Genomic DNA, 14,021 nt, shown 5'->3' with positions numbered 1-14,021 from the left:
AATAAAATAAAAATTGTATAAAACATGCTGATAATGATTAATATCTTCGTTTTTTTTTACACAAATAATAGAAAATATCTATTAGTTCTACAAATTTATAAAAATAACAACATAAAAATTTTGAAAAATATTAAAATATAAATGCTAAACTGACAAAATTACCCTCGGCCATTCGTTAAAAAAAATCTCAATATCAATTTCCATCGGTTAATCCAAACCTCCCGCTCTTTGAGAATACGAGGGGAAAAAAGCAAAATATATGTTTTTTAACTATTTAACATTTTAGTTCAGATTTTTGTTTACTTGAAATAAAATGTAATCTATACATGAGCTACAGTGTCATAAGCCGAACTTACCTCTAACGTCTTTTTTTTTAGTTGCTCGGCTTCACTGTCTGTGGCAGCAAAATTTTCTCTTGTCTAAAAAGAAAGGCAATTAAAAACAAGCTCACACAGAACAATTAAATAAATTTCACTAAAAAGTGAAATCATTTAACAGTAATGACTTTTAATAGAATTAAAATGTGTACAGTAATAAAAAATTCTTCAAAATTTATTTTATTTTGAAGGAGAATGATAAAATACAGTTCACATTTGAACAAAAATAATCGATTTTAGAGCTAAACCCATCAAATACCATCTAAATTAATCCTTTTTCTCTAATAAAAGGAAAAAGGATGTCACTTGCATGCCTCTAAAAGGCAATAAACATAATATAGGAAAAATGAACTAAGAAATGCTATTTGCTTCAGATGATGAATTTTGGATTCGCACATTTGAAAATTCACACAGAGACTCTTGTCAAATAAACACCGAAATAAGTTATACAGCTTAAAGAATACTGAAGACTTAGAATACAGTAATACCCACTTAATTGTACTAGTTCCTAAGTAAACTCTATTTCAGAACTTGTCAGTATTGTAAAAGTCAGAAAATGTAGCACTTAGTGTTGGAAAAGTTTCCCCTCAATTCCGACTTTAAAATAACTAAAACATATAGAAATTTATAAAATATCAAATTACAGAATCATATTTCTGTAGCATATATTTGAAATTATTCATATGTTAAAAGTTTGTACTATTTAAGAATTTTGTACCTTTTGTACTTTTCGCAGAATAAAGCTGAAACAGTGGCATAATGAATTCCATTTTTACGCGAACCGGTCTTCCAAGATTAAATATCTGCCGCGCTTTTCTTGTACATCTCTGCCAATTTTGCCTCATTTAGTTTGCCATCATTATTATCATAACTCATGCTTTTTTAGCAGTCGACATTTTTGATAAAGTTAATCAAATTAGTTGTTATTAGTTCAGATTTTATAAAAGTTATTAAACATTTATTCAAGTCGTCAATTTTGTTTATTTCTAAAAATACCTGAAAAAGAGTTGTGGGATGTTTTAGTGGAGAAGGTTGCAAATTGGGATAGTTAAGTTACATCCACACATAAAGAATGAGCGACGACTTTTTTTATATAAAAATAAACATCTTTTTAATTTTTAACGCTAACACATCGACAGACAACAGATTTTTTGAAAGACCGGAAATTTATCTTTTTAATTCGCACAGCTTGCGCGCTTGATCGTAGATAACTGCTTCGTACTTCCGGTGCGCAGTTAGGAAAATAGTTTTTCGAATACAGTCATTTTGATGGAAGCAGGATCGCCACAGTACTCCCCCCTCTAGTAGTGCAGCAGGCACTGAAGTTAGAGGTAACGAGTGTTGAAGCGAACTCGTCGGCCAGATCTGGTCACATAAGGTACTGGAGTAGAATTTGTAGGTGACACAGGACTCGATGGAGACAGTTCAGGTACTGGTTTTGGTGAAGTCGGAACTGCAACTGGTGGTGATATTGCTGGTGCAGAGGACTGGTGAGAGTTCTCGAAGAACGCAGGCTTTAAGCGATCAATGTTGATCGTGGACTGTTTGCCGTTCTTTTCAATTGTGAACATTTTATCAGTTCGTTTGAGTACGAGGTATGGTCCATCGTATGGCGCTTGTAAAGGTTTTTTAACAGCATCGTGGCGCACGAACACATGTGAGCAAGTGTCCAGAGCTGGATGAACGAATACTTTCTTGGTGTCATGAGGTGCAGTAGCAACAGGTTTAAGTTGATCCATCAAGGTCCGTAAATTTATTAGGAACTCATGAGGCTCGACGTTAATTGAAGGGGATTCAAAAAAATTCTGATGGTAGTTTAAGGGTTGAGCCATAAACTAGTTCGGCCGATGTGCACTGTAGATCTTCTTTTAATGCGGTTCGGAGTCCGAGCAAAACCAAAGGAATTGATTCGGTCCATTTCGTAGATGCATGACATCGGAGGCTTTGTTTAAGAGATCGATGGAATCGCTCGACTATTCCATTGCTTTTTGGGTGGTATGGGGTCGTTCGGATCTTTTGGACACCCAAGAGTTTGCTGAGCAAAGAAAACAAGTTGCTTTGGAATTGTCGTCCTTGATCTATCGTGATTATTGAAGGCAAACCGAAGCGTGAGATCCAATGAGTTATGAATGCACGCGCAACAGTTTCAGCAGAAATATCAGGAATGGGAATTGCCTCAGGCCATCGTGTGAAACGATCTATGCAGGTAAGTAGGTATCCGCAATTGTTTGAAGGTGGAAGAGGTCCTACGAGATCTAGATGAACATGATCGAATCTGGCTGCAGGTAATTGAAAAGATTTAAGAGGACTATTGGTGTGTCTAGCTATTTTAGATTTTTGGCAATCTAGACATGAACGGGTGAAATTTGAAATGTCCTTTTGCATGGACGGCCAAAAGAATCTCTCTGAAATCAAATGTTTAGTGGCACGGATACCTGGGTGGGAAATATTGTGCAAAGATAGAAAAACTTTCTTTCGGAAAATTTCTGGGACGTAAGGTCTAATTTTGTTTTGCTTGACATCACAGTAAAGTTTAGATGAATTGGGGTCGGTTGAGAGAGGTTTTAAACAAAGTGACAGTTCATTCTTTGCCAAAATAGTCTGAAGTTCTTCATCAGATGCTTGTGCTTCCGCCATGGCAGAAAAGTCTATTTTTGGTAACTGTATTTCATTAATACGAGATAAGGTATCAGCTACAACGTTTTTTGAGCCCGATACGTGCCTGATGTCGGTGCTGAATTGTGCAATGAAATCAAGGTATCTTAGTTGTCGTGGAGAAGAAGAGTCAGATTTTTTGGTGAAAGCAAAAGTAAGAGGTCGATGATCTGTAAATATTATGAAATTTTGACCTTCCAACAAGTGTCGAAAATGTTTGATAGTTGCATATATCGCCAAAAGTTGACTATCATACGTACTGTATTTACGTTCTGAGGGCGTAAGTTTTCGGGAATAAAATGCTAGAGGTTGTTGACCATTAGACGTAGTTGTATGGAGGACAGATCCGATGGCTGAGTCTGAAGCATCAACCATGATAGATAATTGCTGGTTAGGTGAATGGAAGTTCAAAGTAGCTGCATTTGCAATATCAGATTTGCATTTTTCGAAAGCTTCTGTAGTGAGGTCAGTCCAAGGAACAAGTCGCTTATCATTCTTTTTAGAGTTGTTTAAAAGTTCGTGTAGGCTAGCTTGAGTCTGAGCGGCATGAGGCAAAAATCGACGGTAAAAATTGAGCATGGCCAAGAAACGCTTTAGCTCAGATATATTTTGAGGTTTGGGAAAATGAGAAATGGCTTGAACTTTTTCCGGTAAAGGTTTCACGCCTTCAGATGTAATTAGACAACCTAGAAACTTTACCGATTGCTTCCCAAGGACGCATTTTTAAGGGTTTAGTTTCAATCCGTGCTGAGATAATCGTTCAAATACTGTTTTTAAATGTTGTTTGTGCTGTTCTACATTATTTGATGCAATCAGTATGTCATCAAAATAAGGAATGCAGAAATCTAAATTTGACAAAACTTGATGTATATAACGTTGAAAGGTTTGTCCCGCGTTTCTTAAACCAAAGGGCATATAAACATATTCAAAAAGACCAAATGGGGTTGTGATTGCTGTTTTTGGAATGTCCGCTGGGTTAATAGGAATTTGATGATAAGCTCGGATCAAATCCAGGGTGGAGAAAATGGTTTTATTGAAAAACATTTGAGTGCAATCTTGAATATGAGGAACTGGGTATCTATCTGGAACGGTAATTGAATTTAAACGACGGTAGTCGCCACACGGTCTCCATTCTCCATTAGACTTTTTCACCATGTGTAGAGGACTTGCCCATGGGCTACTAGAAGGACGGATAATACCTTGAGACATTAAAAATTCAAATTCCTGACGTGCAATTTTTAGCAACTCGGGAGATAAGCGACGAGGTCTCGAAAATACTGGTTGACCAGTTGTTTCAATAAAGTGATGTATTTTAGTTGATACTTTGCTTTTTGTTGGTTGAGATGGATTAGTGAGGTCTTGGGAATTGCGATAAAATGTCATAGAATTCTGAATCACCAAGCAAAATGGATATACCAGAAGTTAATGAATCTGTGTTTGTATATTTGCCTTGAGTGGTTAATTTAGTTATGCCATCAATCAAACAACCACTTTTAACATCAACCAAAAGATTATAGTGTTTTAAAAAATCAACACCTATAATTGGTTGGTTCACATTTGCAATTATGAAAGACCAAGTAAAATTTCGCCGTAAATTTAAGTCTAGCGTAAGGCGTTTTTTACCAAAAGTAGCTATTTTTGTGCCATTAGCAGCTAAGAGGAGTAATTCATTAGAGGAATCAGCTTTAGGAGCATAATTGTTTGGTAAAACAGATACGTCTGCGCCTGTATCCACTAAAAATTTCCATTTACTAACTTTATCGGCCAGTATAATTCTATTAATTTTGCGATCGTGGCCAAGGCCAGTGGACGACCGCCGATTTAGTTTCCCGAATTCTTGAAAGAGCAAGGCAAACTACATTTTTTTGCTTTTGTGCCAAAATTTGTATGATAAAAGCAAATGCCATCAGCAGGTTCTTTATATTTTTTTAAGCGATCACGAGAGCAACTACGACTGTTTTTAAAAGGTCGATTTCTATTTCTGCTTTGAGAGCGTGATTGGCGCATTGTTGTAGTAAGCTCGCCAACTAAAGTCGTCAAATGGGCGACTTGTTTTTCAAGTTGGGCTATTTGATTATTCGAAGATTGAGGAGTAACGGAATTAATGTTTGAATGGCCAGCCAAATCATTTATTTTATCTGCAACTGATGCTAAACCAGCTAAATCTTCATTCAAAGCAGTTAAAATAGTTTGTGTGCTGTTTGGCAGTCTTCCGAGCCAAAGAGATTTTAAGAGTGGCTCGCCAACAGTATCGCCCGCCAATGTTTTCATACGAGCTAATAACTGAGATGGTCGTTGGTCGCCAAGTTCTAGGCCTTGTAGCAGCGTACGTATTTTCGAATCTTCACTTTCAGAATGCAACTCAATTAAACGTTTTTTTAATGTTGGATATTTATCAGTATCAGGAGGTTTCAATATTATATCGCTTACACAATTCAAAATATCAGAATCAACGGCAGAAATAACATGATTAAATTTTGTATCGTCAGCAGTAATTCCCGCCAAGGCGAATTGCGCCTCAAGTTGAACAAACCATAATGCAGGGTTAGCTTTCCAGAAAGGCGGAAGTTTGACGCCAACACGAGAAACTGTTGCGTCGTTGTTGGCGGAATTTGGAGTATCTCCTGGCATGTTTTATTCAAGAAATCAAAGGCACGTTATAAATATAATTTCACAAAACTGCTTTGAAATACGAAAATACAAATAATATACTGATAATCAGAGTAAATAATATGAAAATGCTAATCCAAATTATATAACAGAAGTTCCGATGGAAATTATTTAGGCTGTGAAAATAGAAACAATATTCAACGATACGCTTACCGCCATTAGGAAGAAATGCGCTATGGCGCCATTTAATGCATAAAGAAAACTGGGAAAGTTATCCTTTCACTTTTCGAGTCACCAAATGTGGGATGTTTTAGTGGAGAAGGTTGCAAATTGGGATAGTTAAGTTACATCCACACATAAAGAATGAGCGACGACTTTTTTTATATAAAAATAAACATCTTTTTAATTTTTAACGCTAACACATCGACAGACAACAGATTTTTTGAAAGACCGGAAATTTATCTTTTTAATTCGCACAGCTTGCGCGCTTGATCGTAGATAACTGCTTCGTACTTCCGGTGCGAAGTTAGGAAAATAGTTTTTCGAATACAGTCATTTTGATGGAAGCAGGATCGCCACAGAGTTAACGATAACTACGTTTTATACCCCATCAAAACGCAGAATACAAAAAGCGTAGCAATCAGAAACATAGTAAATGTTTATTTTCGACTTCGAGAAGAAAATCCTCAAGATTCTATCAATCAAATCGTGGATAAATTTTCACACCTTTCAAGTGTTTCGAGGGGGGGGGGGGAAGAACATTCAGTCTTTTAAACTACAGCCGGAAAGAAGAGACCTGGTTTAGTAAGTAAACACAAAAGGCTTGAAAAATATAATGATTTTACATTATCCTGCATTCGACGAAAATTCTGGGCATTTTTTCGTAGAAATGGGATGCCAACACTAGATAAAGTTTAAAAAGATGTAAACGATGATAGAGACATTTTTTCGAAAAACATTAGACGAACAATGCTGTACAGAATATTAAAAGGCTTGGGATTTTCTTTTGAAAAACGAAAAACACAGGCTTAATTTCTGGAGAGGCAAGATATTATTTTGTGAAGAAGAAATAATTTGAGAAAAATTACAGATAAGGAAAAGTACACTTATTTATTATCTTGCTGAGAATTCAAATTCAATAGTATGTTTATCTGCACTAAAAGGTAAAGAAAGACTGATTACACATACATAGTTTCGTTCCTAACGCAGCAAATTTTTATTGGAAAAAAAGTAGTGATTATCATGACGAAATAGATACTAATCATTTCGAAAAATGATTTTAAAATGTGCTTCCAAAATTGAAGGAAAACGTACTTGTAATGGACAATGCTCTTTACCATTCGGTAAAAGAGGAAAAAATTCCAACAACTTCTATTCAAGAATGGTTATCACAAAATAATATTTTCTGAAATAAAGATATGATGAAGATTGGACTGTTACAAAAAGTTTCTGAAATGAAATGTTTTTATGACAAATATCGAATAAAAACAATTGTAGAGAAATATGGACATACAATTTAAAAACTACTACTTTATCATGCAAGCTAAAACCCATTGAAATGATTTCGAGCCAAATTAAAGGGCAGTTAGCATGCGAAAATAAAACTTTTAAGCTAAATGATGCTAAGGATCTCATAATCAAAGAATTACAAAAAGTTACACCTGGAAAAACTGAATTTATCTTGTAACAGCAAGAGAAATAAATGTGGGAAATTGATGGACTTGTAGATGAGATATGCAAAAAGCTCAACTTAATAATTTCTATAAACGATTCGAGTGACAGTGATTTGGAATTAACAAGCGCTGGTGATTTTTTTATACTTTATTTCTCATAAATATTATAATACATATAATGTATTTCTTGCACTGTTCTGAATAGTTTTAGTATGTTTTGTTTGTTTATTTTCATAAAGAAAACATGTTTCTCTTGATATTCTCAGTTACTTAAAACTCTATTCCAAATGTTCTAAATATTTAGCTTATACAAATACATTTCAAATTAACAATTTTATGCACATTTTAATATATATAACACCTCTAATAATCTTATATGCCTCTTTTGTTTGCAAACGTTACTGTGTGAAGTGTTATAGCAAAATTATAGAGTATTTGGAGCACTTTTTTAATTGCTTTATAATACTAAAAATTTGATTTTCATGAATAAATGACGATGGACATTTTAATTCATTAATTTTTACTTAAAATATCACTTTTTAAATATATATCCAAAAATGATTTATTTTTTAAATAAACCCATTAATTATTACATTAATTTTAATTTGTAAGTTTAAAAACCAAATAATATGTATTTCCTTCGATTAATATTTGGCCTTTAACAAGAAAATACATTGCTGTTATGCAATGGTTGTTACTCAAAGCCATTATTATACTTTGTTTAATAGCGGCTCCTCTAAATTTCAGTCTCTTATAAAGAATATTCACATAAAAAATAGAAACCTGAGCGATTTTCACTTGTATATTGCTTTCAATTATATGGGATTTTAAATCAGTCTTTCATTCGTGTGTAAGTGAATATTAACTTAAAATAAAATAACTTTATTGGTTGAATAATAAATGTGCTTATAATACTAAACAAAACAATGAACATAAAGAAAGAAGTAATCTAATTCTTTCTTTTTAAAATATTGTAATAAGGTGAATATATATTTATTTTTTTTGGCGAAAAATCAGCGAGTTAAAGTGTCACCTAGCTATCTGCATTTCTATTAACCTTCTACTTTATAGTACCCTACTTCCTATGACAACTGTTGTGATCCAGCATGTGTAGAATATATTCTACTAACAAGTTAGACTTGAAGTGAATATAGAAGAATCGTTCAGTTTTGGAAATCAAGTCAATTTAAGGGGGTTCGGAGAATATTCTAAAAATTTATTATTTATACATAATTTTGAAATTTATTGTACTGATTAACCCTCTAACTAATAAGCAAAATCACAACATAAATTTAAAACCTTTTTATTTCAAATTTAATTTTTTAAAGAAAAAGTGGGGTCATTTCTAGAACTCAAAATATTCTTGGCCAATTTTCTTAAAATCTTTTTTTTAATCTTTCTTTATCAATCTTTTTTTTAAATCAATCAAAATCAATCTTTTTTTAAAAAATTAAACACAAATACATGAGTTTTAATTTTGATTCAGCACTTTAAAAATATTAATTTAATAATAAATTAAAAATATTTGAAAGAATATTTCTAAAAATTCTAAAATAATTTTTTTTAAAAAGTCATATTTTTTCAAAAATAAACCTTTTTTTAATTTGCTGAAACAAAATTGAAAGAAAATGTTTTAAAAAGATATATTCCGAATTTCATCCCTTAATCTTTATTAGTTATTGACTTATAACAATCTGAATACAAGAAATCTTGAAAAAATGCGTTTAAAGATTAAAGTCAGAATTAATATTAATTAAATGCATATATACCTTTTAAAAGCATCTAGAGGAATAAGTAACTTCTTTTTTCTTAAAACTCTGATTTAATTTCATTTTTCTATAAAGTTAACAACTATTTTTTCTATAAAGTTAAAATTCTCTGTTTATTTGAATAATGCTCTTCGCTTATGACGCGTTCGCAGTTTTACTAACATGCTTACAGATTATTGGCATGGAGGCTGAAAACCAAAATCAAACAAATTTAAAGTTGATACCTTTATACCATTATTGAAATATGATATACCTCTAGATGCTGCAATATCTACCCTTACTCTAGAACAGTTTATACTTTGGGGACAACGTTTCCAAATAACATTATAAATTGAGTCATCACTGATTTGGGTTTCCGCCTCTTGAACATCTTTCCAACGGGCTATCTGAAGCTAGCCTTTGAAAAATGGGCCTCATTTTGGGGACAACATCTTCTAGCAGAGAAGTGTTAAATGGCTGTCATTGGCTTTTATCAGCGCCAGGCCTCGATTAAAGAAGCACCAAGATTTAAGCCCTGTAGGGAATATTATACATGTTTTGGTTTAGAGTCTGAAACTGCAGTGTTGAAAAATCACATAAATAACCCTCTTCATCCCTTTGACATTGTTTTTGTTTTTAACTATTGCAGTTATATTTTTGCAGTAATATATATATATATATATATATATATATATATATATATATATATATATATATATATATATATATATATATATATATATATATATATATATATATATATATATATATATTGTAACTATATCATTCAGGTTTCCGCGCTTCTTTCCACCAAGTATTACGCCCTTTTCTTTCCATCATTTACTAGAGTATGTAGAGCCTGACACTTGTCTGAGTGTTACATTTTCAAAACACACCATGAAATAATTACATCTCTCATTCTACTAAAGATAGAAACATGATTTAAACGTCATTTTAAGCAGAAAGAAACGTCGTCAAATTTTGCAAATTTTTTAATAAAAAAACTTACAAAATTTGACGATTATTGCATCTCCGACCTCCTTAATTCAACTAAAGAATGAGAGCTCTTGAGATGTTAATGAATTCCATAAAGATTTCGTATTGAGTTAAAATGTTTGCAAATAACTTCATTTTAATTTATAAGATTATAAAAACAACAAAATTACGTACTGATGATGCAAAGGTAAATCATTTCAATGGCTAATATGAATCAATCATAATATTTCAATAATATATATATAGCTCTAATTTATGACACGACTGCCTCTCAGCAATTTGTTTTTTTGAACTATGGACGATACCCTTATCTAATCCACTGATTAAATCTTGAAAAAAAATATTAAGAAGCAAATATGCTGAAAGATAAAAACTATTACAATCAAATATTCAAAGAGGAGTAGAGGCAAGGAATGAAAAGAAAGTTATATTTACTCTTTGTAGCCTTCTCTGCAGATCAGTCATGAAAGGTTTAAATTCATTTGCAACCTCATAACCTAAGGGAAGATTATAATGATAACAAATTATAAAGAAACAGAAATTTAAAAAATGTAGCTTTTAATAATTATTGCATTGGAAATTTACAATTATATAAATTGTGTGATGCAATAGATTTTAAAAAATGTATAATGTGTAAACCAAATTAAGGTCAAATAAAAAAAGTATGATTGCGACTCAAGAACATCCACAAAAGCGATTAATTTACGCAACAATACCCGAGAATTTTAAATTAATAGAAGCAATAAGAAAAATGTAAAGAAAAAGTATTAAATGATATTTTAAAAAATAAAAAGCATGAATAATATATATAAGAACACTATTTCTCACACATTTTTCATTTTCAAGTATATAAATTTAAGTACTGTTTTTTTTTTTTTTTCTTCAATTTTTGCACAAAATATTTTAATTCAACAATAATCGCCCAAATTTTCATTGAACGTTTCTAGTCTTCCTCAACCCTAAAAAAACTTTCTTAAAGTACTGATTAGTGCAGGAAAAACTGAAGTAGAATTTCGAATGCATTTAGATCCCATGACTGTTGCAAATGAGGCATATGCTTTGGAGGGGGGTAATTTCTAAAGTTACTATTTTCCAACATTAGTTTCCTTGTGTTACACATGCACAGTCCTTTCTATTACACTTGTAAACAGAAAATGACATTGTTTCCCTTCTTCCTTGAATTCCAGAGCAGTGAGTAAGAGCTCTGTGTAATGGAATTTTCAACATTATCCATTTGTTACCTTCACTTGGGAGGAAAAAACATTGTAAATCCAAAGTTTAAAATAATTTCCTTATTGCAGACAACACTAAAAGATTTTTTTTTTTTACAACAAATAATTTTTCTTTTCTTTTTATTTAATTATTCATTTTTTAAAGACAATTTTTACATAAAAACAGTAAAGGAAATTTTCCCAAATTCTAGTAACCCAATATTATTCTGTATGAACCTATTTGGAATAGAGGCCCATAGTTTAAGATATATAATAAAATTCCGGCCACTTCAAGGAATAATACTTTTTAAAGTATATTAATTACTGTATTCACATTTAAAAAAAACAGCACACATATAGAGACATTTAATAAAAATACTTTTTTTAAAATCTTGATCATTCATTTTATTACAATAGAGATTTAACACTAAAAAGAGAATAAAATATTTCTGAGACAGAGGATGAAACAGGGTAATTAATAAGAACCACAATTATTTTTATGGATAAAACATTTTTTAACTCACATAAAAATCAAGAAAATCATTATCAAGGCATTTGTTTACTAGAAACTAAAAACAAATCATTATCAAGTTTCTTATAATGTATCAGACAAAAATATCTAACATTAACCCTACGATATTGCACATTCTTTTTATTGTTCAATTGCAGTTATTCTTTATACAAGTGGTAAAGAAAACAAGAAAAGAAATATAGAATTTTGCACTTTATTTTACTTAAATGAATTATTTGAAGTATTTAATTAGTTTAAATAAAGGTAAACATAATACATAAGTATTAAGGTATTGAAGGTTTAGCAAAAAAGGGTGAAATATACATGGTGCAAATGCACAGGGAAGGATTAAAAATTGCAGCAATCCATGCAGATTCAGAAACTTCTTCTGAATGATTAAAAAAAATTATATTTAATGAAAACTTACCTTGATGATAGAAGGTCATCATGCCAACCATGAAACTTAGTATCTATAAATATACACAGAAATTAAGGGAAAAGAAACAATAAATACTTCAATGATAAAGAAATATTATAGCCAAACATCATCACACACTGAGAAATTATACTGAAATTAACACATATGCATGACGGTTTTAAGCATCCAATTATTCATGAAAAGTGCAAGTATGCCGTAACATGGTAAATGCTACATTTACATCAAGGACCTGAAAAGTGAGATGCAGAGTAAACGCAAATTCAGTCCTAAACATGAGAAGTGATTTTAGGCACAAGAACTCAGGCGCAAACTAAAATTTTGCTTGGTATCTCAAAACAACTATCATTTTTTAGGATAGTTTTCAAGCGTCCCTCATATTCCAATTCCTATAACATTATTTAAGTCGATTTCTTTTGAAAGGTATTAAAGTACATAGAAGGAAAGCTTAAAATAAAAATGCAGCTACAAAAAAAATGTTGTTAAAAAGAATAAAATAAATTCGTAGGAAGATTCTTGGGAGGAGCGCACAGAGCATGAGGAAGAATGATTTAAAATGAGAGCATTATAAGGAAAGGATTATTCTGTATAATAAATGGGATTTCAGATATGAATTTCATGGATGATAATGCACAAGACCTAATTCGAATGTACCAAGAATATTTCCCAAACAGATACATGTCAACATTTCAATTTGTTCATTTGGCGATATGAGACATGGTAATACAAGATGTCCACCCCATCGCCATTGAAACACCATTATTAGGCAACTAATTTGAACAAGGTTGACAAGGAAAGAGCATGAGTTGGAAAATTTTCAGAGTGAAATTTAGTTAATGGTAGTAACCTTTAGGAATGTTTGTTCATTAAAATATTAAAACACAATAACTAGACAACTCCGAGAAAATAACCTTCATACTTTCAACATTGCTTATAAACTTTCTCTCGCATTCAGCATCCCTATGGCATGGTTATCAAGGTAATCACTTTGTAAGCTGGAAGTTTGATTCTAGGTGCATCTTTTCCCCACTTTTAATTTTTTCAAAATTATTTAAAGTAAATTAATAATTTACAAATAGTTTTAAATAACAATTTTTCCTTTTTATGCAAATAATAATAATAATAAATGTTTCTTCTCTTAATACTTGACTTACAATTTTATTTTTAAAAGAAAAATAATAATAAACATAGATTAGCTTTTGAAAAGAATTTTCAAAATTATTTAAATTATGAAAATACAGAGTTTTAATTAATATGTTGCTTTATACATATTATTAATTTTCTATACATAAATGTTAATTGATTGAATAAAGTGGAACCTAGTTTATCGAGCATAATTTGTTACTGAATTCCTAACGCGAAACACCCGTTAAGCGAAGCATTTTTCAAGGAATCCACGTAAAATAGGAAAATACGTACCATTCCTAAAAAATAAAATCTATAATAATGCAATTTATTACTTAAATGCTTTTTTTGCAAGAAAATTATCTAAAGTCATTTTGACTAAAGCCTTTGACTATGTTTAAAAGTTTGCGAAAATGAACCGCATTATCATTAAATAAATTTATAGTGTGCATAGCTACCGCCTTATTAGGATGTTTTTCTCAACGTACATACAATGATATTCCATACTTTTTACTATCTCCCTTATTTCATTAGAAGGTTGTTGCTCTGTTGAATCTATTATTTTCTCTTCTTTTGACCAAATTTCCTGCCAAGCTTTTGTTGTGATACAGAACGCAGAGCCGTATTTTCTTCAGTAGTTCTAGTTGTGTTCTTTTACCAGCTCATCGATATAGTTGTC

At 31.3% G+C, this 14,021-nt stretch overlaps 1 protein-coding gene across 1 annotated transcript in view; it reads right to left on the bottom strand.

Moving 5' to 3' along the window:
* Nucleotides 1–14,021, bottom strand: part of LOC129959451 (rho GTPase-activating protein 26-like) — a 77,709-nt gene that overhangs the window by 46,365 nt on the left and 17,323 nt on the right. Inside the window, exons 7-9 of the mRNA XM_056072284.1 lie at nucleotides 12,209–12,251; nucleotides 10,495–10,556; nucleotides 357–419 (exon numbers count right to left, since the gene is read on the bottom strand). Of these exons, the coding sequence (XP_055928259.1) occupies nucleotides 357–419; nucleotides 10,495–10,556; nucleotides 12,209–12,251 (168 nt within the window). The remainder of the gene's footprint in view (nucleotides 1–356; nucleotides 420–10,494; nucleotides 10,557–12,208; nucleotides 12,252–14,021) is intronic.

This window comes from Argiope bruennichi, chromosome X1, assembly GCF_947563725.1.
Source record: "Argiope bruennichi chromosome X1, qqArgBrue1.1, whole genome shotgun sequence".
Taxonomy (NCBI): Eukaryota; Metazoa; Arthropoda; class Arachnida; order Araneae; family Araneidae; genus Argiope; species Argiope bruennichi.
The sequence above is the reverse complement of the archived record's forward strand: the minus strand, read 5'-3'. Positions and strand labels throughout refer to the sequence as shown.